The sequence below is a fragment of the Diabrotica undecimpunctata genome, chromosome 1, assembly GCF_040954645.1.
Source record: "Diabrotica undecimpunctata isolate CICGRU chromosome 1, icDiaUnde3, whole genome shotgun sequence".
Classification (NCBI taxonomy): Eukaryota; Metazoa; Arthropoda; class Insecta; order Coleoptera; family Chrysomelidae; genus Diabrotica; species Diabrotica undecimpunctata.
In genome coordinates this window covers 141,045,298-141,073,056 of record NC_092803.1, presented here as the reverse complement: position 1 = coordinate 141,073,056, position 27,759 = coordinate 141,045,298, and the positions used below count along the sequence as shown (strand labels likewise).

At 32.1% G+C, this 27,759-nt stretch overlaps 2 protein-coding genes across 5 annotated transcripts in view; one reads left to right on the top strand and one right to left on the bottom strand.

Annotated features, from left to right (window-relative positions):
- Nucleotides 1–5,190, top strand: part of jvl (javelin-like) — a 539,968-nt gene extending 534,778 nt beyond the window's left edge. For 3 of the 4 annotated variants that reach the window (XM_072520143.1, XM_072520145.1, XM_072520144.1), the window contains exon 8: nt 142–5,190. In XM_072520143.1, coding sequence (XP_072376244.1) covers nt 142–480 — 339 coding nt within the window. In that variant the 3' untranslated portion in view covers nt 481–5,190. The remainder of the gene's footprint in view (nt 1–141) is intronic. The other variant, XR_011949790.1, reaches the window with a different exon arrangement.
- Nucleotides 5,191–5,346: 156 nt separating this feature from the next.
- LOC140432311 (polycystin-2-like protein 1) overlaps nt 5,347–27,759 on the bottom strand; it is an 80,237-nt gene continuing 57,824 nt past the window's right edge. The window contains exons 12-14 of the mRNA XM_072520146.1: nt 17,370–17,488; nt 14,354–14,396; nt 5,347–10,996 (exon numbers count right to left, since the gene is read on the bottom strand). Coding sequence (XP_072376247.1) covers nt 10,879–10,996; nt 14,354–14,396; nt 17,370–17,488 — 280 coding nt within the window. The 3' untranslated portion in view covers nt 5,347–10,878. The remainder of the gene's footprint in view (nt 10,997–14,353; nt 14,397–17,369; nt 17,489–27,759) is intronic.

Sequence of the window (27,759 nt, the reverse complement as noted above, 5' to 3'; positions counted from 1 at the left end):
ATTCTTACATTTTTATGGGTTGGGTCACTCTTCAGCTAAGCGATTTAATTAAAAGTTATCGAAAATTAGATTTCCTGTAGTCTATAGTTTCCAATAATTACAATAAATATTAAAGTATAACTCGAAATTGTATTTTTGCAGATTCAAGACTCAAACCTAGCAAAAGAAAAATCTCCGTCTCAATGGATTCTCTCTTCATATAGTAGTGACCCGGGCCTAGATCCAGATCTCGAAATAGCGTTCCCGGACTCATTGGACAAAAACAATTACGTTCAACAGTCCGTCACCGATAGTTCCACGAGCTTCCGCTTCCACACCGCCAATACCTTTATGTGGAATACAGGCCGTGCTCGGGGCGACGACGAATTCTACGATAGCATAGACACCAACATGGCTTCCAGCATGTTCCACAACGGAGAAGATATGGCCGAATGTGACTCACTTGAAAGGCAGCTCTCGGATTTTTTAGGAAAAAACTAATTTATTTATGGATTTTTTTTATTTGCTTTTTGTCGCTACAAGAATAGACAAAATGGTATTGGTTTATCTAAAACCATTAAGTAGAATTCTGTCCAGCAATGTTGAATATGCGAAATATTTAGTTGGTTTTGGGCAATTTAACTTTAAGATTAAATTGATGTTCCTCTTAAACCAGTTCCATGACTCATGAGAAAAGACTAAGAATTTTATCAATGAATTAGTCCAGTATAGAACTTACAAAATATTAAAGTTTATTGTAATTGTAGAACTAGCAACAAATATGATAATGTAAACATTAGTTATCGAGGCATCAACTTCAGACAATCTATTTGACTAGTGATAACAAATTTGAAATATCCTAAAACTATTTTATAACTTTTAAAAATACTGCAAACAGAAAGCCATGGTTAAATTTATTTATTTTCACCGGATAATAATGAATCATAAGCCAATCAGTTATGGTAATTAATAGCATCCATCCTTAAAGCATCGTGAATTTTGAGTAGGTGTGTTTCATTATCAGTACTCAGGCAACTCAACTGTTTCACAAATTTTATTAAGCAGACTTGCTAAGAGCTTAGGTTATTGGCCCAGCCGTTTTATTCTGTAGTCGTTTTATTTTATTTATTGCATTATTTCTTCGAGAGTTTTTTTCGCTAAGGCTGTTATCTTTGTATGTAGATTAAAATTATTCTTTTTTCTTGCTGTTCTACAGACGTTATTTCTATGTATTCGTTAATCAGCCTCAACTCTATTGCTTCTTTGATCTCTTTATTGATTCTGTTTGTCTTTATAGGTTCCTTCATTTGTGTTTGTGTATTTTCTTCGATTTTGCATTATTTCTTCTCATTCACGGTTTCTGGTTAATACATTTTTTCCTGCTTTTACTGTCTGTTACTAAATTTACAGATATTTTTTGATCTCTGTATGTCCGGTCGTTTTTCGTCCTTTTGTTTGCAGACGTTTTTCATATGTAGCTTAAACCATTCTTAAAAGATTATCGCATGAAGCAACATTCGCTTCGTGGTATGTTTTATAGATATTACGGAATTTTAGACTCTTTTATCTGTTTAGTTTTGTTTGTGATAACTTTTTGGGGACAGTCCGATGGCCAGATATAAATTCTTCCCGGAGGCAACTGGATAAAGGTATTCATTAACACAGTGTCTACTTCTTGGTAGCAACTGAGTAATTCGATCTTCTCTTGAAATTTTTATTCACAGTCCTACAGTAGTCCCAAACTGTCCTACAGTAGTGTCAATAACTCGTTTGTCTACTTCAGCTTTAAAGTCTCGAATGGTAAAAGGTGTCGCATTTTTTTATCTTTTTACTTTTTATTAATTATAAATAATTACTTTGATCACTAGCTAGGCCGATTTTTCAATATTTATAATGTAATTCCACACAGAAAAGTTTTAATTTTCACTTCTACCTGACTGGTTTATATTGAAGTATTTTTTAAAACAAGTACTTAAAATATTACATATTACGTAGTAAATGTACACCTAGTTAAATTTTTGATCAGTATATTTAACTAAAACATGCATGGACTATGAATTTGATATTTTATAACAAGGTAAAATAACTTATGTAGTAACTTTAGCGAACTCTAAACGTTGACTGAAATACGCCCAACAAGTACAACCCATTGCATAAACTTGTAGACTAATTTAGTTAATGTTGCCATCAAGGGCTGGTGTTCTATTAAAATCAATTTTTAGTTGCACTAAACATTTTTATTCGATTTGTGTCATGTGTAATGGGCCAGTAGTTATTAAAAGTTAAGGCAATACATCACCCAACAGTAATAACAGTATAAAGATACCATATCATTGAGTAATGGTATGGAATTTAAAGAGTTATACACTTTTGTGCGACCTAATTCAAATTTGATATCCAGTGACATCCTTTAACGTGTTTGTAGATGAAATTTTATGCAGGAGGTTGTTCCTTAGACAAGTATATAAAAAAAATCCATTTTTTACTTAAATAGCATACAAATTTGTGTACGATTACGAGGCAACAAACATTCCACTTGTTGTATTTTTAATACGGTGAAATGAAAATATACGCTACATTAAGATGACGTGGCACATCAGTTTTTGTGAGATTATTTCCATTTCTATTCATTTCAAACTATTTATTCACATTTTATCTAGTTAGTAATTCACTGTGAGGTATAAATAATCTGAGAGCTGTTATATAGCTTGCAATTATTTCCAAAGAACTTTGATTAAGAAATTATTTAGTTTCGATTCTAAATCTTATTTTTCTTAATAAAATATTTCAAATAAATTTACAAAATTGGTTTAAAATAATCAGCTAAGGTTATAACCTCGGCAATTTAATGTAGTGAAAAACAATTGTATCTAACCTCAACATAACATGAGAGTGTGACGTCAACAATAATATGGCGATTTCAAGAATGAATTTATAGATTTGGTGCTTGTATATATCACTGAACTGATATTTTGACTTGTATTATAGCATGTAATATGTCACTAATACCATTTAAAAGTATATAACTTTTTTGTAAGATATTATGTAGGTAATCGGTAATTTTAAACACATTTGGCAAGAAGTAGACCAAGTTGTAAACTTTTTATGGCAAAAAATGTCTACTTTTTGATAAGTATGAAAATAATTATGTATCTTATTGTTTCTTATTTATTTTTTCTATCTATAATTTAATTTATGGTCTAAAAAGTCTAGTGCGAATTGATATATTTCTCATTCTCACCATTTTTTTCAGCACTTTTAACAATGACATATTGAATTTTAAATCACATTGATTATTTATATTTTACTTAGATTTGGATTTTACGTTTTATATGGATTTATATTTCACTACTTACTCTATCAGTATTTACTTAGCTATTCAAGGTGTTTATGTGTCCATTGAAAATATAAAAAATCAATTTTGTTTTGTTTGCTGTGTAGAACTGTGATAAGTAATATGCAGATGTGGATGTCTCCGAGTGGCAAGCTTTATTAAATTAGATTATAATAGCAGTATTAATCCTTTCTACAACTGTTAAACATTACGTTCTTTGGCTTTGTGTATATTATATACAAGGTATATAATATACAATATACACAATGTATATCATCACACTGGCAATAGACATCTACAGTTCTTACGCGCTGGACATGAGGCCAAGATTCAGAAGTTATAAAATAAATTATAAGATAATTTTATGAATTACGATAAATGACAGCATTTCAAAATTACAATCTATTATTGAACAATTCAGATAACAAAAATATTTTCCTATTGTTTATACCTGTTTACATTTGTATTTTTGTCTGACATATTATATTTTCAACGTCAGTAATTAATTCACATCCCTTGGCAACAAACTGTGTAGAGTCGCATAGGAGCATCATATCCTAGATGTTTTTAAATATTTAGTCAGTTAAAAACGTTTTATCCCTGTATAGTAGGTGTTAAAAAATGATATCAGATATTAAATACAATTTCGAAATATATATTTCTTTAAAAATTAAAATTCTCCATATTAATTGTAAATTTTTTCTTATTAATTATGCAACCAATAATACGCTGCAACGCCACCTTACCGATTTATCATTTTAGTTGTTATAAAGGATATTATTTCTTTTTTCTTTACGGATCTTTTTGTATATATGCATTAATTATCATTTATGTCATCGCGAAGCATCTGTTATACTCACTGAAATTATTCAAACCTGCCCAAGTAGTGCGAGGCGACTTTCTTATCCTTCCACATTTTGAATTTATCTAAGGGATCGCTGCATCAGTTTTTAAGAATTGGTTGTCTAGGACGTTTGGTCACTGTATGTATCATATTTCCATAAGACTAAAATTCTGTTTAACGTACTATGTTACAATCTATTTACACGTATTTTACTCATCAATATTTTTCTTAACACTATTAATACTCAAAAATAACGATATCAAAAAATAATTCGTGCGTGCGGTTTTAATGCTGCATGTCATACATATTTAGAACAATAATAAGGGAGTAATCTTGTCAAGAATTTATTGTGTACACACCCCTTTGTAGTATAGAAACCAAAAGGAACAGAAACCACGTTGTTCTCTTATGTTGTCATTTATCACGAAAACTATTGATTTTAGGGAAAAATAGTATTTTTAAAATATGAAATAAACATTTTCTATAAGAGAGATGTGTTATAAAATCAAAAACTTGCTCCTGGTTCAAATAAAGTAGCGCGCAACGAAAAGGTTTTATTATACTAAATGCGAGTTGTTTATATTTATCCCAATATTAATATTGAGATTTGTAACTGTATAGAAATATTTATGTTTAATGATCTAACCTAATTCTCTTCTTTCGCACAGTTTTTTGCAAAAAAGTTATTTTAAAAAAAATTATTACCGGTAACTTTGACAATAAATAGGATCTTTTTTTATATTAGTTTATCTAGTTTTAATAACCAGTCAGAGCTAATTTTTTTTCATGAGGTGGCGCACTACAGAGGAAAATCAAAGCCTCATTTTTTTGACCATTCATTGTTTGCATAGGAGAGCTTTGTAAATTTACATTAGATTATCCATTTCTGATGCATCTATCAAAATTGATGGATGATATAAATAGGCATTTCTAAAACTTTAACTTCTATGCAAAAGGAGATATGACCGTCCAAAAAAATTGCCAAGGATGTTCTATTTTTTCCAAAAAAAAAAATCGGCTCTGAGTGGTACTTTTTTTTTATTTCGAAAAATATGTGTCTCGACAGCTTGCTAATAGTTATTGACACAGGTACAATTTACATTCACGTTTACATGGTTAATACTTTACATTGGGTACAAATTAGTTACAATACATTTTTTATAATACATTTTGTTTTATATTAAATTGTATAACTGTGTGTTTTTTAAAACGGTTAATACATTTTCATAGTTGCTGCTGTTTGAGATAAGTATGTCTTTTAGGTTGTTACCAAGATTGTATTTTCTTCTGGCCGCTAGGTAGTGTTGACAGTCAAGAAGTACATGTGTTACGGAAGTCGTGCTCTTGCAGTACTGGCACAAAATCTGATTACTGGAATTCATTAGGTGTCCATGTGTAAGGCGTGTGTGCCCTATTCTCAATCTTCGAATGATAGATTTGTCCTTTCTTTTCATTGGTGGGAGCTGGTGGTAGAAAATATTTGGTTGTAGAACGCTTAACTTGGTATTGTTTCTTTTCCAATGATCATTCCAAAGGTCCATTATTTTATGTTTGATTATTCTTTTTAATTCTGATGATATTTGAATGTCTGTTGTTACGTTAAGAGAACATGCTTGTTTTGCTGCTTGATCGGCTTTTTCGTTACCTGGAATACCAACGTGTGATGGGACCCACAATATTGTTACTGTAATTCCATTAGTTTGAAGGCGATTACATATACTCTGGATTTCTTGAACTATTGGGTGGATAGAATGTACGTTTCTTATGGACTGCATGGAGGACAGAGAGTCCGTACAGATTGCTATAGTTTTATCATCGTTGAGTGGAGTTTTCACCGCTTGTAGTATTCCATACAGTTCAGCAGTATAAATACTTCAATTGCTGGAGAGTCGAAACAAGTTGACGGTGATTGTAGTCGTTGTAGCAGCACAGCCAACAGTAAAAATAAATAGAGTGGTACTTAAAAATAGATAAAAATATATACAAGGAAATATTTGAACATAGTTTTTAGCAGGTTTGTTGCCAAAGTTACACGTAATCAAACTTTTTAAAATAATTGGTGTTTTTGCAAAAAATTGTAAACATACATATTTCGCCTTGCACAGATTAGGTTAGGTTATAAGAATGTATAATTATATACAGAAGCAAATATCAATAATAATATTTGGTATAATTTGAATTATATTTATAATAATATAATTATATATTTTTTTTAAAAGTCCACTCTATACCAGTATGAACCAAACATAGATATAGACTATAGTGAAATGCGGAGCACTCTATCGGTAGTCTCTCTATCTCTCTTTAGCAACGCTTGCACATTACGCATATGCTGCTGTACTCTGTTCAAATATATAATAGTACGGGAGGTAGCGTTGTGTGTTCTTAGGAATTGTATACCCAATAAATTTTATTTGTAGCAGTTGAATAGTGTTCGTTCAGCAAAATCGCATTGGTAATAATTTCAGTACCTACCATTTTAGTCAAAAAGTTGAAAATAGCGTAAATACTGAACAAAAACGGTTCTCCTTTAAATTTAAGATGGCGGCTACCCCAACGTCGGAATTCAGCCGCGATTTTAAATTTACACTATTATTGACCCCTCCCCACCCCCTAAAGGTTAGAATAGTAAAATTTAGGGTAACCCACTATGCAAGGTGTTGACCTTGCCATCCCAACTGGACTATTAAGACAAAATTTTATGTACGACTTTTAGATGCTGTCACCTCTAACTTCACCGAAGGTATGCCCTTTTTGCTGACTATACAACACTATTCAACTGCAACACATAAAATTTATTCAGTATCAAATTTTTGCGAAAACACTACCTCCCGTACTATAGGTTCACCGGCTATTTCAAGTTTTCTACCGCTAGAGTCAAAGCTTATTACGAATTTTAGTCATATACATAGTAAGAAAATTCTTATTATGTCCATTATGTCTAGAATATTAGTTTGCTAGAACAGGCGCGTATGACAGACAGACAAAGATACCTAGACTACTCAAAGTGATTATTAGTGTTTCACCTCTATTCACAGAGCGACCCATACCTTCCTAGTCTATTCATATTCTGTCTATGGAGCCAAGCTATTCCTAAATTCTTACACATTAAGTATTTACTAAATGTATAAAACAGTTGTAGAAAAGGTGTGAGTCTATATTTTTTCTCCATTAAATTTAACTGCTGCATATCTGTCAACAATTTTTGGTGCATTTTCTTAAAGAAATTATGCTTTTAATATTTGAATTCAAATTATTTCTTTTTATTATTGTAAGTTTTTTGTAATGGTTTCTGTTAATCTCGTTTTATATTGTGTCAATTTTTATCCTTTTTATCAAATTTATTATATACAATGTAATCTATTTAGATTAAAACGTCCCTGTAAAATTATTAACAGATTAAGATATAATTATTTAAAATTATTAGTATTAAGTAAAAAAACAAACTGCTGGACAACCCTTAGAATATTAATTACATATTCCAAGCCATACTACGGTACTTTTTCGTAATCTAAAATTAAAAAAATTTTATTGCTGGGATTTTTATTAAAAAATTGCTTGGATACAGAATGTCTCGCAAGTAGTTATGACCCAAAATTGTATAAACACAATATTTATTAACGAAATTCATACAACTTAAAGTTCGGAAACTCAAACTAAAGTTTATTTTCAATTATTTGCTATACCTATATAAAAAATTTCTACAATTTTCATCGCCATCAGATTTTGTTTTTTTTTTAACTATTACTTAATGTTTCACAAATCTGTTCTTAAGCTCTTCCATCGAGTTTAAAATTGTGTTATGTGTTTTAATGTTGAAATAAAATGTTTTCGTATACGAGTGTCTTTTATATATAGTTTTTCGATGTACTGAGTCGCAAATGTTCATAAAAAATATTTATTTTCTTTGAAGTATACTATATTGTCTTAACTTTTTATCTCTGAGGAGCAGTGATGGTATATTATCAGTATGTATTGTATCTCGTCGTGTATTAATGACATGCAGGTAAAGATATACGATCTCTAGTGTACACATTTTAAATTTTACTTTTAAGACAAATTTAGTTTTTATATTTTTATTTTTTGCTTGGTTTTAAACCAATAATGGATATTACATTTTTGCAAATCGTATATTTTTTGAATTTTAATAATTTCTTTGACGAAAATGCACGCATTTTTATGTTTGTCCACCAATTGCCACAAACTTTGTGATATGTATTGAAATGCTCATCACATGTATATTCTCTTTTAACTCAATTGAGATTTTCGTGAACTTGAATATATCAACTATAAATTATGAACTTTTTTCACTATGTAATTATTAGGCAACAATATAGGAATTTACCATTTATACAGAGTGTTTTATAATTGATTGGACAGACAAGAACGGATACCTTGCATTATATTGCGTATTTTGCTTTTGTATGGTCTTCTTTTCTTAGGGTTCCATGTTCCTAGGGAACGTTGGCGACTACTATGCATATAATATTTTTATATTGATCTGTTAAAAAGTCTTGGGCTACGTGTAACTATCATGTCTACTGTCGTAAATTTCTCAACCAGGAGAGTTTCTTCTGCCCTAATTTTATTCTTTCCTTGATTTTTAATGTTGAGAATTAGCTGAAGGAACTCATCTTGATCCTCTTATTATATGTCCAAGATATTCCAGTTTACGTATTCTTCAAAGAACTTCTTCGTTTTTGGTTCTGCTGGTCAATGGTATTTGGAGTATTTTTCAATACAACCTCATTTCGAATGAACCCACTTTATTCATGGTATTTACGTTCAAAGCCAAACTTCACTTGTGAAAGTTGCTTCACTTCCATGGATTCATATACGAAACGTCTTCAATAAAGGATGAAGTAGCAAGTATCAATTTCTTTTTCTTCCGAATTGTGACCAACAACATCCTTAGGAATCTTGTGAATTTAAATTGCTGTCAACGAAAGAGGTTGGTAGCCCTTTCAAGTGTTAGATTGGTGATTTCGTTGGTAAAAAAGATTCTCCTTTATTTAATTTAAAACCACATGGCCAAATAATGCTACCTATAATGAAATATAAAGCTTATTCAACATAATGAATATCAATGGTTTTGGTATTCTGTTTGCCCTTCATGTTAAAAAGTATTCTGTTTTATTACACAACTTTTTATAACTTCAGTTCTTGGCATATTTTATATAAAACTGACTTAAGGTCGCGGCATATTATCATGCACGTATAGTTTCCGGCACGTAGCGTTTCCAGTCCAGCAATCGGACTGCCCGTTCACATTTTCATACATAGAACATTTCAGTATGGTGCGGTGAAGCTGTGTTCTCGCTTTTCGCGACAAAAATTCCTTATTAGTATTCACAATAAGTGAGAACTTTAAAACATTTTTTCAATCTGCTGCTGGAAAACTTGACGCAACAATAATTCCTATGTATTTCGTGTAATTAATACATTTTAGACGGATTAAATATTTGTGGTATTATTTGATACCTACTTACCATTTTGACCTAATTTGCATGCGATTTTCCTCCAAATATTTTCTTTTTTATTTGCAGCATTTATCATTGTAGTTATATATAATTTCTTCAACGCGTACGAGTTCAATTAATCTTTCGAAATCCATTTTAACTTGTACTATCAAACTGTAAATATCAAAACAAAGATTAAAAAAAAAAGAAGAGGTATCACTTCCGTGCAAAAGTCCTAATTGTTTATCACTTCCGTGTTTAATTGTCACAAAGCAATGAAAACACATGCATAAATGATAAACTCGAAAATTATTATTTTTTTTTCAATACTCTGTATTAAAATCAAACAAATACCTAAATAAACATCGAGGGGAAAACGACGGACTTTTAAGTCACATTATCCGTACCAACAGGTTACGACTCGTTACGTAGCCGTTAGCATCCGTAAAATATTGTTTTCGAATATACTGAACGGATACATAAGGTGTCTGATACGCTACGTTCCTGACAGTGTGAATTGTTTATATTTAAAACCATTTAAATTGTATTTTTCGCAAACTAAACGTTACGTGCTGGAAACGCAACGTGCATGATAATATCCCTCGACCTTTAGTTCTGTTTTATCTTATAAATAAAAAGAAACTTTTAATTTTCTTGGTTTCTGAGTTAAATTTTTGCTTCACTTCCATGGATTCATATACGAAACGTCTTCAATAAAGGATGAAGTAGCAAGTGTCAATTTCTTTTTCTTCCGAATTGTGACCAACAACCCTCTTATAAGTATCCCAGTATCAGAACAATAGAAATGATAAACTTTTTGTATGTAAATCTCATCTAAAAGTCATCTATAGTAGTAAACAATATATAGCGTGCATCTTAAATTTTTAGATCTATCTTCAGATGTCATCCGATACTTCCTATAAGTAGCACTGTCCCATCATCTCATATCTGCCACCAGATGATACAATCTTTACACCTCTAGAAGAGAAGCAAGCAACATATTGTGTTCCAAAGAAACGGTAAATAAATTGTCACACTTTCTTTACTATTTAATTATTTATGGACCACTCTGTATGAGTAAGACAGATTTATAAAACTAATACCTAATTTGTTATTATTTTTAAGAATTTCTTGACTGAAAACGTTTTATAAATCTGTTGAATTAGAAAAATATTTGTACATATTTTCTGTTTGTATTATATATTATAAAAAAATCACTTATTATAAATAAATACAATGTTACATTTTATGAACTTTCTTTGTTAACGTCTCCTTTCTTTAATTACGTTTTCCATTAATTCTAGTCTTTGTAATAATGTTTTTACTTGATCAACCAATCGACCGATTGCATTTTCGATTTGTTGTAGTCTTTCTTGTTGTCTGAAATGTTGATACAGTTATTGATCAAAGTCCAAAGTAGCAATAACACATTTAAAAAATATATATATACCCTCAAAAAATCGACAAAAAAACAAAGGTTATATATAGCAAAGGTTAACGCGAGTGAATAATAAATGTAAAATGTAATGGCGTTTCTCGAAAAACAGAAAAACAAAAAATAAAATAGGTATATTGATGGAAGGCAACCGTATATACGTATTTCTGACTATTGATCGTCTTCAGTACGGTGCAGATGTTAGAAAAGAAGCAGGTTAACTTGGAAAAGGATCACTACAGGAGCAATACGACCAATTTGTGGCATTAGAGTGAGAAGACCCTGATGGTTTCCAGGGCAACTAACAGAAACCACGGAGGAAGCTACAGCTACCTGAGGAAAGGAATGCCAAACGTTTAAAACAAATAGAAAATGTTAATGCGAGTGAATAATAAAAGTAAAATGTAATGGCGTTTAACTGGCACAAATAAAAAAAAAATTTTACTGTTTTAACTCAATTTTTGTCGTAGCTCTATGGCAGCCCATATCTGGCACGTACTAATAGTATACGCGAGATATGTGGTATAGTTCTGAGTGCAAGATAGGCAGCCGTGTGCAGTTTCAAGTTCATTCCTGTTGAATTCTGAACCACGTGAAACAGTGTTCGAAGTGGTTATTTTCCATGAAAAAAAAAACGTTTTTTACGGCGAGAAAAAATTGTAATTAATTTTATTGTGATGTCTTCTTAGGTGAGTACTAAAAACTATGAATGTTGAAAGTTTCTCGAAAACACCAAAAAGGGTTTGTCCTATATATGGTACACTATTGATTGTTTTTGTAGAAATGAATCCGAAACTCTTTTATGATACAATTAGCGCAGTTCGAATATCAGATAGTACTAATAGTGAAGAATCGGATGAAGATGGCACAAATGGGATGATATTGTGTGAAGCAATGTCAAGGAAATGTCACTGTTATTCCTGCCACATCCTCAGATTCTTCAGATGATGATGCCCCCTTGTCTGAAAGACTGCGATATAAAAGGAAGAAATTTCATAATTTCGTGAGAAATTTCATAATTTCTGAGAATATCAGAAAATGATACAAAATTTACTGGTTCTGAAAATTTTCCTTCCTCGATTTTAAAATTGGAACTGCGGTCCAATTTTTTAAATTTCTCTTACCTGATAGTCTGATTAGAGCATATCACAGAACAATCAAATTTTTCTAAGTGCAACAACGTCCAGATAAACGAGCTAATAGAAAAAAATACGAAATAGAACAGTTTTCTAGGAATTACTATTTACATGTCGATAAATCAACTTCCATCAACAAGACACTATTGAAATGCCAATATTGGTCACCGAGCCGTTAGCGATGTGATAAGCAGTAACAGATTCGAAGAAATACAATGTTTCTAGCACTTTAATATCAAGGATGACATGATTGAAAATGATCAGCCTGATGACAGATTATTCAAAATCATACCTATTCTGAGCCAAATCAAAGAACAGCTACTCATGGTTTCGAAAGAACAATTTCTAGCGGTAGATGAACAGATTTTACCAACAAAAGCGTGAAGTCAGCTAAAGCAGTATAACCCAAAAAAAAACACGTAAGTGAGGCTTCAAAAACGTTGTACTAAGTGGTATTTCGGGATTCAACTATGACTTTGATTTGTTTGCTGGTTTCCAAAGTAATATTGTACCTCCAGGAGCACCAAATCTTAGTATGAGCAGCAATGTGGTTGTCAAATTAGCAGCTTCGATACCAAAACATCAACATAACAAGTTGTTTTTTGACAATTGGTTTACCAGCATACCTCTTATGATATATCTGACCAAATAGGGCATTTTACCTTTGGGAACAGTAAGACTAAATCGTCTTTCTGGAGTTGTGATGCCAGCTAAGAAAGAAATAAAGAATCGCGGCAGAGGTCATATGGTAAAGAAAGTAACTAATATAGACAATGTGGATGTCAATATCGTGTCCTGGTTTGATATTGAAATAGTTACTACAATGTCAATATATGCTGGAAGTAAACCAAAGGGAGAAAAAAGAATATTTTTCAAACAAGAAAGTACACATAAAATGATAGCTTGTCCTAAGAGTGTCCTTACCTACAACAACTACATGGGAGGTGTAGATCTCCTTGATTCCATGTTAGGATTTTATCTTAATTACTATTTAACTGGGAATAAGCCACAATTAAAGGTTAAAATACGTTTATTGACGTTTCAATTTCCACTTCGGAAATCGTTCTCAAAATACAAACATTAGTAAATTAAACAAATTTTGTGTAATTTACTAATGTTTGTATTTTGAGAACGATTTCCGAAGTGGAAATTGAAACGTCAATAAACGTATTTTAACCTTTAATTGTGGCTTATTCCCAGTTAAATAGTAATTAATTTAAAATGCCACAAGAAAATAGCTTCAGAACAATATTAGGATTTTATCGTATAAAAATCAGGTCGGAGAAATATTATTTACGATTTTTTTTATTTCATTGATATGATAGCCGTAAACTGTTGGTTATAAGCCAGAACAGCGAAGAAATTTGATTGACTCCTTTTGGATACCAAACTGGCAATAGCCAATGCTCTGTGTAAAGCAAGAAAACCAACTACAAGAACAGTAGGAAGACTGCCGAGTAGTAGCCTTCAGCAGATGTACGAGTATATACGAAAAAAGGCCAATTAAAGAAATACTTAAAGAAGACATCCGCAAACATGGGTTTGATCATTTTCCCTATTAGGATGAGAGCACTATGACAAGATGCAAATTTCCAGGCTGTACAGGGAATTATTAAATATTAGGAACCCAACACTACCTGAGTGAGTCACAGGTGTCTATATGCAGATTTTCCTTCCAAAATCGTTTTGAAAATTTACTTTAATTTTGTATTCTGAAAACTATTTCAAAAATATTTACAATGGTGTGCTGACACAATGCCCTAGTAAAAGAGTATGTCTATTTTGAAACTTATATTTTTCTGAAAACTGCCTTTTCTCTCTAATTTCTCCATTAATTGTTTCATCTTAACAAGTAGTTAATTAAAAAAATATGCTTTGGAATCCCAAGAATATTTCTGATTCAGGTGTAGGTTAAAAGAATATCGGCTGTATTTTTATAAAATTTGTATTAAGTAATATTATTTCATCGTGGTTTCTTTACAATCACGGTCGAATTACTAACCATTTTTAAATTATAAACATCGAAAGTAAATGATCACACCGTTTCGTTTGATTAAATGACGATTAATGATAAATTATTAATTTTGTCATGATATATGGTAGGTTTGTATAGAAAATGGATATAACATTTTCAGAAGGAAGAAACATATCGTTAAAAACTATTACCTTATAAAGTCCTCCAAACGTACACCATTATTACTTTCACAACCTAAAAATATTTCTATTTAAGTATTTTTTTAAGGATATAAAAAATTAATCTGTGAACTGTTTTGATCACTTTTTTTAAAAGAACGTTTTTTTAATATTAATGTGTACTTAAGTAGAGTTTTATTTATAAATAAAAATCGAACAAACATCTTTATTTATTTAAACTAACCATTTACTAAGATAACAAAAAAAAACAAACAACACAAAATAACTATGCCTTATTGTAGTGGTAATTATTTTCAGATATATTTGCCAATAATTTTTTTGGACTAGTTACAAACAAGTAAATAAACATGTAGATTCGTAATATGACAAATATAAGGAATCGAATAATTACGTTAAAATGGAGATGGGTTGGATACTTAAACTTAAACAGAAGGTAGAATGAAAAACGGGATCATGTTATTGTAGACTCGAGACACCAATCGAATATAATAAACGTCCGCACTAGAAGAGGGGCAAATGCGGATTCTGATCACTACCTGGTCGAAAGTAGGGTAAGGGCTAGAATTTCAAACATCAAAAAGGAAAGAGGCTCTAAACATGAACGATACAAGGTAGAAAGACTCAAAGAAACAAACAAAAATAAAGAGTATAAAGAAAAGATAAACAACAAACTAGAAAACAGAATAACACATGAAAACCTAAATAAAGAGTGGGAAGAATGCAGAGACATCATAAAAGAGGCAGCTAAAGAAGTACTAGGCATAAAAGGTAGAGAAAGAAAAACAAGAACGAATGACTGGTTTGACGAAGAATGTCAGATCATCACAGACAAAAAAAAACAGAACATATTTACTGATGCAACAGGGGCACAGAACCCGACAAGCAGAGGAAGAATATAAACGACTACGCAAAGAAGAAAAGAAAACTCACCGAAGAAAAAAGAGAGAATATATGAACAAAGAACTTCAAGAACTACAAGAACTAAGTAAATCAACAGAGACAAAAAAATTTTATCAGAGACTAAACAAAAGCAGAAAAGACTTCAAACCGAGAACAACGATGTGTAGAGATAAGGAAGGTAATATATTGACAGAACAGCAAGAGATACTAAGTAGATGGACAGAACATTTTATGGAAAAGTTTGAAGGAGATCGGAGAGAGACGACCCCTGACATACCATTAGACCAAGCAGACAACAGAGAAAAGACTTCACCAACAATAGCCGAGATTAGAGCAGCAGTAGAAAAATTAAAGAACAATAAAGCACCGGGATCGGATCAAATAGCATCGGAGTTACTAAAGGAAGGAGGAGACGCACTACAAAAAAACAATACATGAATTGATAACAAAGATATGGTCGAATAAATAGCTACCAACGGAGTGGAATAGCGGTATTATTGTACCACTACATAAAAAAGGAAATCAGTTAGAATGTGGAAACTACCGTGGAATCACGCTACTGAATGCAGCATAAAAAATAATGTCCAATGTCATTTATGAAAGACTTAGACCACACGCTGAAAAAATAGTTGGCAAATACCAAAGTGGCTTCTGTAGACAGAAGTCAACAATAGACCAGATATTTGTTCTGCGACAGATCCTCGAAAAAACAAGTGAATATAACATCGACACCCATCATCTCTTCATAGACTTTGAAAGCGCATATGACAATATAAACCGAGAATTCTTAATAAAAGCAATGAAAGAATTTAATATACCAACACAACTAATAGAACTGATAAAAGAATCTCTAAAAGTAGAAAGTAGAATCCGGATACAAAATGAATTAACGGAAACAATAGATGTGAAAAAGGGACTACGCCAGGGAGACGCTCTATCATGCATCTTGTTCAACATCGTGCTCGAGAAAATACTGAGGGACACAACAGTCAATACACGAGGAACAATCATTAATAAAAGCGTGCAAATACTAGCATTTGCAGATGATGTTGACATAATCGCAAGATCAAGAAGAGAAATGATAGAGGCATACAACCAAATAGAACGAGCTGCACAAAATAGTGGTCTTAAAATCAATCAGACCAAAACAAAATATATGCAGGTAAGAAAAAACGCAGAAATAAGGCAGCCACAAAATATAACAATAGGAGAATACAACATAGAGGAGGTAAAAAACTTTATATACTTGGGATCCCTAGTCACGTCTGATAATAACGTTACGGAGGAAGTGAAGAGGCGAATATTTATTACAAATAAATGTTACCATGGCTTAATTAGACACCTAAGATCAGATAACGTCGCAAGAAAGACAAAATGCCAAATATATAAAACCCTAATAAGACCGGTACTCACATATGGCTCAGAAACCTGGACACTTACTAAAAGAAAGGAAACGTTGTTAGCCACCTTCGAAAGAAAAATCTTGCGACACATATATAAGGGTACAAAAGAAAACGGAATATGGCGAAGACGATACAACTCTGAACTATACAAAATATACCAGGATCCGGATATTATAACATTCGGATATTATAATTGACATTAAACAAAATAAACAAAAGAAAACCAAGAGCAACACGAGGACATATAACTAAAGCTATCGAAATAATATGGATGAGAAAGAAGGTTCGAGCAAAACCATTGTAAATACTTTGAGTAGACATATTTCTATAAATAGGAATAAAATATTTAACATGGTGGGAAATAATGAACCAGAATATTCTATGCAATTGTGCATACTAGCAAATGCTACAGAAAATACAACTGTGCATATTGTGCTTGCACTTTTTGTTACTGTAATTTTCTACTTGCCCAATATAACTTGAGCTCCCAAGAATTTTCCTGGTAATATTTGAAAAGAAAGTTTCTTAAGAAACATGTTGAATATATCAAAGAGAAAAATCATCAATTTGTATAGTTTTGCAACAAACGCGATAGAAAGGGAAAGAGAGGAAAATTACAAAGGTACATTTTATTAAAATTACAACATTGTCAAGCAAAACAGTTAGAAGACTTTTGTATAATAGAAATGTCACCTCAGTTCCCTATTTTCCTATCATATACTTACTTAAAACTACATTTAGTTCTTGGAGAAACTGTTCAGAATCATTCAGGTCCATATTTGTAAACGGATCTATGTTAAATCTCACGAAAAACATTTCTATCTCCACATCGGTAAAACCGCATCTAAAAGATAAAATTTTCAAAAATACCAGTTCTAACGATTGACTGTTCGAATAAATAAAAATTTATTCGAAATGTTAATTTATATAAACTAACTTATAATAAGTTAAAATAGTACATTAATAATCGATTAAAAGTCGTATAATTTATAATGAATATTGCAATGGTTTGCGTTCTATATCAGATCAAATAGACTATTAGCGAATAAATGAATAAATAGACAATCCCTACGGCCCAGAAATAACAAACGAAGAAGTAACTATGGCCATTAAACGAATTAATGGAGATATAGAGGAGAAGTCATTGTGTTCACACGAGCTTTTTCTCCTTAGAAATAACTCAGTAGCTTGTGTATTTTGTTGACTTACCAAACCTTCGCTTTTAATGACCTTTTGAGCTTTTGGTCATTTAGGAAGACATTCCCTAAGCCCAATCACATGCCGCGTTCTCTAGCCCAGATACCAAATTCCTAAGAAAAAGTTCTTTTTACCCGAATCGGTCCTCTCTCCTAAAGTATAATTAGGGCTAGAAAAAAAAATCACCTCTTTAGAGAAAATTTAAGCTCTCATATGAATATCGCAAAGTGTTACTTTACTTATGTACCAGCCTTCGAGTGAAGCAGATCAACTTGGCGATAAGTCGTTTATTCAAATCATTTCGCGTAACTGTCCCACTAATGCCGGTTCTTTATTATTAATTATAGACTTGGACGTCACTTCTGTTTGCCATTGCATCTTGCATCCTACATTCTTTCGGTGATTAGTTAAATTTTGCCGCTATATTATCTTTGGACTATGCCATGCAGTGTGTTAAGGTTAACACAACCTCCATTTGGTTATTGGCCAATCCTCCACATTACCATGGCAGCATCTCTACACGTGCACACCTCTCTAACTCGTGCTGATGTGAAATGGTGAAGGGTGGCATAGTGAAACTGTAAGTAAGGCTTAACCTTTTACAACCAGAGTGATTGATCACTTTGCAATATCTTATTTTTCTTTATGACCAAGGACAATTCAAATTATAAGTACGGTCAAAATATTTCTGAATAGTTTATATGTGCACTTTAATTAGTGCAGTCGTAAATATTATTAAATTTATCAGACTTGGCCCATTGGTAAGACCGGTCCGGAGCGATAAGCAAACGAGGTAGACAGAGTTGGTCTTTTGACAATTAACACTGACTCGACGGTACTCCTATAATAAAGCAAAGGATCCACAAATTTTACAATAATTAAGACGAAAAAAACAAAAAACGGATGTAAAATATATTGTTTTGCTTTATATACCCGAAATTAATGTTTTCAAATGAGTTTTAAAATAAATTAAATCTATTTTATTTGCCAAGATTATAGAAAGACAAATATTAATAATAATTTGTGGTTTTTTTTTAATCGTAAGATTTGTAGATTTGATGACAGTATCACTTCACACATAGTTCTGTTTCGCTATCGCTATCCTCATTTAAATTAATTATGATCGGTTCAATTATATTATGATCTACATGAACATATGAATTTTCTCTACTTATTACGTGTCAGACTAAATTTCTCCAACTACTTGGAAGAATATCATTGACACATTTTCTTATTAACTCTACAACAGTACTACTTAACGTTGGAGAAATATTTTGTGACTTAACCTTAGACTTCAATTCGTGCCACATATGTTCTATGGGATTAAACATACAATAATAGGGTGGAAGCCGCAGCACTGTATGTTCCATTTCCTCTGCCAATGTATCACAAACATATACTTTTTTTTATAGAAAATGCCTTTAAAACTTCTAAAAGCTCTTGTTTGGTGTAACATTCTTCAAAATACATATCATTCGTCTCCATGTAATTTTGAATTTCCAATTTAGTATTATTCGAGTTTGGAGCCTTACTTAGTTGGCCACTGTGCTAGCTTGCATTGTCCATTACTATCACGCTATTCTGAGGAATATTTGGCATAAGATTATTTTTGAACCATTCTTCAAAAAGTAAGGTACTGTATATAGTTTTTACAATTTGTTTTGCATCTACAGATAAATGTTTCTTCTTTACCGGAACACTAGAAGAAGCCCCATTATTATTATCCCACGGACGCCACATAATGATAGAAAACGTAATGAATAAAATGAGTAATACTACTTAACACTTCCCGTGATACATAAAGACAAACAAATTTTACCAAGAACTCGTATTTAAATACTGGTTGGTGTTCAGTTCCATAAACTTATTGTATAAATACCTGAAAGCCACTTAACAGGTGATTAGCAAACCCGTCGAGCACTACCATTGAATTCGAAACACCCTCTTTTCAGTACAGTTTCGTCAATATAAGCCATATCTGTATTAATGAAATTATAATGAGTTTGGATTGTACGCAATTAAATCAACATTAAGAAATGAAGAATGACAAATTTTACCAGGAAACATATTTAAAGTTTACCTGAAACCGGTCCTTTTATACTATTGTCAGTTAACCCAGGATGTTTGTAGTCGGTACTAATTGAAGTTAACCATTTACTGCTAAACAAACTTTACTTGTATTTAAATACCATTAGCGTTTATTGTTTTAAAAGAATATATAGTGATTACTAAATTTTATTACATGTAATCAAGTGCAACAATTTTTAAATTTATTAATTTCAATAACTTATTAGTAATTCATTTTCAGTAGTAATATCCCTAGGACATTGATAACAGATGAGATAATTTCATGACAATCGAAAGCTCGTTCCTTGGTAACAGCACGAAGCCGAAGGCTGAGTGCTGTTACCAAGCAACGAGCTTGAGAAATTTGTCATGAAATTATGAGGCATTCATCAATGTCCGAGGGATATTCGGCGGATAATTTTTCGAAAAAAAAAAAAAAATCATAACTCAACATAACGAAGCATTTATTTATTAAAAGTACAGTTAGTGAAAGTACAATTATTAAAATTTATACTTTGAATATTCTCATTGCCGAAACGTGCCAAACTCGATCGTGTTGTCATAGGGATTGAAAATTGCACTGAATGCAATTATCAGTCTAATGTTGACATGATTGGGTGAAATTGTTCCACATGACACAAAATGACGAAATTTGAATAGTTGTTAGAACAGTCGAAAAATTATCAGAAAATTTTTTAAAGTAACCATTCACTTAATTAATTTTCAAATATTGCTTTTCAATATCTTCATTTATGTCATAAATTTTGTTATATAATCTATTTACGTATATTACTTCTTGTGGACATACAACATATAATTTATAATTAACTTTGTTCAATCTTATTTTTTTTTTTTTTGTTATCAATACAACTCTGTTAGAGCAAATATTTATTCTTTTATTTCAAAACATAGGTAGTTAATTAGTTGTTTTACCGTATTTGGCATTGTCTTTCCCGTTATCGTTCTTATCTTATTTTCTTTCCATTCTCCTATTTAATAGGGTTCTCTATTCCTTCAAAAATAGGGTGGTGCCCACAGCGGCATTAAAAACTATGTCGCTCCCCTCCAGAATTAGAAATGGGGCCCCCTTTAAAAAAATACTAAATGCGAGTTGTGTAACAATAACTTATATATGCTACTGTATTCATGCACTGTTTATAACAGCTTACATATTTTATCTTTATTGGTATAGAATAGAATAGGACAAAAATTAATAAATGATTACATTATTACATAGTATTATGCTATGAGATGAACAACTTTCTTCGTGCATTACTATCAGCGAATATATATACAATTTTATTAATATCTATCTATCTGACAGGCAACTTCATCAATATTTGTTTAGCTAGAATTTAGGTTTAATTTAGCATCAATTTGCTAGAATTTATGTTAAGAAAAATATCTCTCTGAACTAGCGGTCATGAAGGGTAAAGTTACAAACAAGATGTACTCATGACACAATTCTGGTATGCTAGTACTAGTGCAATGAAAATCTAGGTATAAGAATAATTTTGGCTGCATCATATGTAGAGCTCGCCAACTGTGTCCCTAACGATTTTCTAACAAATTGCAGTTGCTTCAAAAAGTAATTACTTAAATCTGACGGGTATGCAGCGACTAATTTCCTGGCTTCTGAAAAAAATTCTGGATCCGATTTGAAAAGATATCCGCTTCTAAGAATATAAGACTTCCAAATCGTCGTTCACTTTATTACTTGAATTTGTTGAATAATTGCATCGAGATTTATAAAAAACACGTCTACTCTATATCTTTCTTTAGAGTTTGAGATGCGTTGATCTTGTAATAGTTCATCAAAATGCTTCTTAACTGTACCAAACCATTTAATTTTAAAAGTACAGTGCAAGCCAAAATTAGTAGCAAAATACTTGGATTCTTGTGAAAATGACGTATAGTTTTGCCCAAGATTTGATAAAAATTCTTTACAGTTATGTAAAAGTACTGTCAGTAAGTACTTTAAAAGACAAATTCAAACTGATCCATTTTACTTTTTAAATTATTAGCTGTCATTCTACCCTCACGAATCTGTAGTACTTAATATTATTTTAGACAGTGTTTTTAAAATTGTCATGTAGTTCTAGTTTACACCAACCACAGTTTGAAATCTGAATGAGCACAAAATCACCGATAACGTTTTTAGAGTAAGCGATTTTGGTTGGACGTTTTTTTGCATTGCTAGCAAATGATCCCATCTTTTAAAGCTTTTGCTGAAAAAATTATAAATACTTTGTATGGTATCGTAATTATCGCTGACTTCTAATATATTATTGCTTGCGTCCTGCAACACCAAATTTAAATTATGAGATGCACAATGGATGTGTAAAGGTGAACGAAAGTCTGGGGTTGGACGGTTTTAATTTTCTTTTGCACTCCGGAGTCATTGCCACTCATAGTTGCTGCACCGTCATAACCTTGTCCGCGACACTTTACAACTGATATAGGTACTATGTATGTTCCTTTTAGAAGGATAAAATTAAACTTGAAATATCTTCTCCAGTTTGGCTATGTATATCACAAAAACCTAAGAATGATTCAATAATTTTTATATTACTAGGAACATCAGTAATTGGATCTCTTTCAATAGAAACGTACCTAACTATGATTGATAATTGGTCTGTTTTAGAAATGTCCTGTGTTATATCCAATAACATAGAAAAAAAATAAGCTCTTTTGAATATTACTTTTCCTAATAAAGTTAATAATTCATTTTAAATTTTTTGACTTAAATATATTTTTTGATATTTCGGTTTTTGTCTTAATTCGCCTAAGAAATTGTCGTATTTAGACAATAAATTAACTATTCCTAGAAAATTGCCACTATTTGCATTACTATTTCCCAATGTTCTCTAAATGGTATATTCATAAGCGCTAAATTTAAAATTATATCTTCTATCCTAATTATAATGTTTCTCCAAAAAGATTTTTTTCTTCTAAATTGACTCTTCGTACAATACTCTATTATATAAATAAGATTTGCTATTTTTGTTCATGTCATAAGAAGCAACCGAGGCGTTGAGGTGAATTAAAAATTTTTCATGAACCTTAATTTTTTAAGACCCTGCCAATCGTTCACTCCTTTAATCCATGCGGAATTAGATGACTGTGCTGTTCTATGGAAAAAAAGCCAGCAAGGCTGGGAATATGCAACATCAGTTTTTTGCGAGTAGCAGAACCAATAACGCGGTAATTCAGTTCCAGTAGGAGATTTAAACAATAAAAATTTTCCGAAAAAGAACGTTTATTTGCGTGTTTTGGGAATGGCCTTTTAGGTTTAGATGGTCCTTGCTGTAGTATTTGTTTTTATTTTATAGCAAAATCTTCAATATTGTCATTATACAACTCCTTATCGGAACAGTGATAAACTTAATGGGAATTAAAAAGCATATTTTAAATTAGTCTATATATCCAAATAAAAATAAAACGTTATCTGGAATTACAATGGGCCTAATTAATCTGCTCGAAGTTCAACTCTACTTCTAGGTTGTCATTTTTTTTATTTTGAGTAGGATTAAGTAAGGATAGTAATTATTGTTTCTTGACTAAGACCAACTATATCTATTGATGCTTCACCAGCTTCATTAGACTGCTGTTTTAATTCAGCAGTTGTCACAAAAAATTAAAAAATTTTTGGTAATTTTTGTTTTTGTTCAAATTTTTAACACGTAGCTTTCGCTTTTCTGAACCACTTTTACATTCCTCCTTAGAACTCATTCTGTCTCCTGCAAATATATTACAATGAGGGCGTTATTACAAGGGTGTGTTATAATTCCCTTATCTTACCGTTTATCTGTTAAGAGATTGTCCAATGATTACACAAGAAAAGTCGTCAATAATTGATAAATAAGTGCGTATCAAATTGATTCAACTGTGAGCGTAAAACAACACAAATTACACAAAATGTAAACAACCAAACAATGTAAGGATATAAGAAACTACTACCAAATATCCTATCGAAATTCTAAACGCATTTCTAGATCTTAAAATATTGTTCTACAATTCTAAAAATTACAATTCTCAAACCTTTCAATAGTCACGTACAAAGCATTATAGTTTATAACCGTCATTTAAGCTTACAGCTATTGTATGACAAAAAAGTGCTAGGGTTACGAGAACGGTGCGCGTTTTTGATAAATCGAGGGAAGTTTTTGAAGATTTTCAGGCACCGCTTAAAAAACGTTGCGTATGCATGCATAAAATAATATAACAATAACACATTTTTACATCTTTTAGACGACAAGATGAGGCCGCTGATATATTGGGGCCCCCAGCAAGCTGAGAGGGTCCCTGTTTCGCCTCTAGGTGCCCAAAATTTTCTTCTCTTACGTGTTGCCTTATTTACCTCACTTGCAAATCTCTTGTAGTCTGGCTCTGTCGAACCCCGACCAAGACACCTCTACCAGACTGAAGCCCGGAAGTAGTATTCTTATTTGTGTAGCCATGTTGCCAATGATCAGAGCATTTTCCATATTCCCTTATGCACACTTCTCCCCAGCCCAACCGTAGTAACTACTTCCATTGTTACCCAATTAAGTGGCGTTTATTATGCTACATACAAGTACGTAATACAAAGAGTCGAGGATGTCAACTGCTATGTACAATAATGCTTCATTGATTTCGAGAAGGCATTTGACAAAGTACCACATGGGGAACTAAACCTAAAAACATCAGGACTCGATGGTAACAATATAAGATTAATTCCAAACTTATATTTCCAACAAAAAATAGCAATGCGATTCGAAAATCCGAGATCTTTACAGTCGAAGAGGGAGTTCGACAGAACACGAACATAAACGCCCAAATTACAATAAACCATACACCTTTAGAAATTGGAAAAAATGCTATCTGGGCTGCAATATTAAGGATATTTGGATCATAACTACGAAGTAGAAAGTTAGAGTCATTTGAAATATAGTGCTACTGGCATATTATAAGGGTCTCATATATACACCACTCAACTAAAATAACTATTCTCCAGAGACTAAGAAAAGACAAAGAAAATATTAATACATATTAAAATATAACACATATTAAAGAACAGAAAATTGGCTTACTGTGGCCATATTTGACGTAATAATAAATACTGACTTCTACAGTTGATTCTACAAGGCAAGATTGTGGACAATATGTAGCCTGGACGCAGTCGTATATCTGACTGGCCAATTTTAGGACATGGACTGATCTAACCTCAAGTGATCTCTTTCGAGCTGCTGTGAATAGAATAAGATAGGTCAATGTGATCGCCAACATCACTAGAAGATAGGCACCTTTAGAAAAAGATGTATATATAGGTTATTCCACGAATATACGACTGTTTGGGATTATTGCGACAACAAATATTTTACTGTGCAAGTAGAAGTATGAAAGTAAATTGGTCTAATTATTATTCCAATAAAAAGGGTCTACTGTTAGTATGACATATGAACTAACATTATTTCAGTTAATAGATGTTCAGATAGACGCAAAATTTATTGTGAAATATAATCCGAAAATAACAAAAATTTTTACGCAAACGCTCATTTTTACGCAAATGTGTTCATCAGACATTTGGGTTGGATTTCGGTGAAATGTATACACCAAAGAGGCGTACCGGGTTTCTTTGATATTACACTATTTTATTACTTTAGGTACTACAACTTAGCAAGGTTCAAAAGGCGCAGTCAGAGTAGATGGAGAACTGACTCCCTTGTTTAACATCAACATGGGAGTAAGACAGGGAGATGCCCTATCAACCATGCTATTCAACCTAGTTCTTGAGGCAGTCATCAGAAAAACCAATATAACCGGCCATATAAACACCAAATCAGTACAAATTACTGCATATGCAGACGATGTAGCCATCATTAGTAGGAATAAGCCACGACTAATGGAAGTGTTCAAACAAATTGATCCTGTAGCAAGAAAAAGAGGTCTCAAAATAAACGAAGCAAAAACGAAGTATATGACAGTCAAAAGAATAACTGACAATGAAAATAATATCACAATAGACAACTATACTATCGAACGAGTGGATGCCTTTACATATCTCGGCACAGAAATCAATCAGAATAACTCCGTAAGTAGCGAAATTAATGCACGTATTTCCAGCGGGAATCGTACATTCTATGCTAATAAAAGATTGATGACATCGAAATTATTAGACAAAAGAACCAAAATGACTATCTACAGAACACTGATTAGACCCGTACTAACCTATGGATGTGAAACTTGGGTAATGACGAAAAAAGATGAAGCCCAACTCAGGAGATTCGAGAGAAAAATACTGAGGAAAGTATATGGCCCGGTACAAGAGGAAGATGGCACATGGAGAATCAGGAGAAACGACGAGGTTAATGAGTTAAATGAAGGTTATGACACTTATGACATTGTAAGATTTGTGAAAAGTCAAAGACTGTCATGGCTGGGACATGTGCAGAGACAAAACGATGAAAAAACAACAAAGAAAATGTTGCAATGGAAGCCCATAGGAAGGCGAAAAAAAGGAAGGCCCAGAACGAGATGGTTGGATGACGTGGAAGACGACCTGAAAACAATGAACATAAGACAATGGAGAAGAAGGGCACAAGAGAGATCTGAATGGAAGGACATAGCCAGACAGGCAAAGACCCATCCAGGGTTATGATGCCAAAAGAAGAAGAAGAAGAAGGTACTACAACTGTAATAAAAATAAATGTACTATTTTTAATATAAATGAAAATAAATTGGCAGAACGATGGTTCAGAAACCAGAAAAAGAATCTTTATAATATTTCACTTTGTTAGTTTTAAATATTTGTTTGCTTTGAGTGGATGTACTCTTAAAAGTTCCGGAAGTAACGGGTATAACATACCGGCTATTGATAGTTAAAGTACCGAGTCGTTACGGATATTAAAAAGTAACGAAAATTTGCATACAGTTTCATATATCGCCGACTGATTTTATTTTAAAAACCGTCCGTATAGAGGTTTCCGGTGAAGAGAGGTGTCCGTTAAGAGAGAGTTTAGTGTAGTGTATTTGTTTATTGAAGTCAAAAATGCCGAGACGTGTTTTAGATGTAGGCAACTTTATATTTAATGTACTTTCTTATTTTACTGCTGAGAAATCAAACGGGGGCCCTTTGCGACCTGTTCAGTCCATACATAAACGTGTGTGTGATGCACTCTGTATTAGTGAAACAAAACTAAAGTCGGTTTTGCAAAAAACAAAAAAAAGTGGACAAAGTGAACAAAATGTCGCACAATATAAATCTCGCCGACAACCAAAGACTATAGATCTTCCCGAAGGTTACAAATTTGAAATCCGTGAGACAATATATAAAATGCGCGAAAAGAAAGAACATGTTTCTTTAGATTCAGTGCTACAAAAATTAAAAGACAGAAATATATTTGAAATTTCCAGGACAAGTCTCTGGAGAGTTTTAAGACAAACTGGCTTTAAGTTCAAAAAGGAAGACAATAGAAAGGCTTTGTGTGAAAGAGCTAGTGTCGTTCACAAAAGAATAAAATTTTTAAGAAATTATAACAAATTTAAAAAATAATGTTCTTCCTTCGTTTATTTAGACGAAACATGGATTTTTGCTAAAGGCGGTATCAAACGAATTTGGCAGGACGAGAGCATAAAATCCATAAAACACATCGATAACGAGGGAAAGAGATATATTATAGTGCATGCAGGTGGAAAACATGGTTTTATTGAGGGAGCAGATCTTGTGTTTTCATCAAAATCAAAATCAGCCGATTATCATGACAATATGAATACGGAGATGTTTGTGAAATGGTTGAAAGAAAAACTGTTGCCAAGTTTACATGAACCATCCGCTATAGTACTGGATAATGCTCCGTACCATTCGGAAAT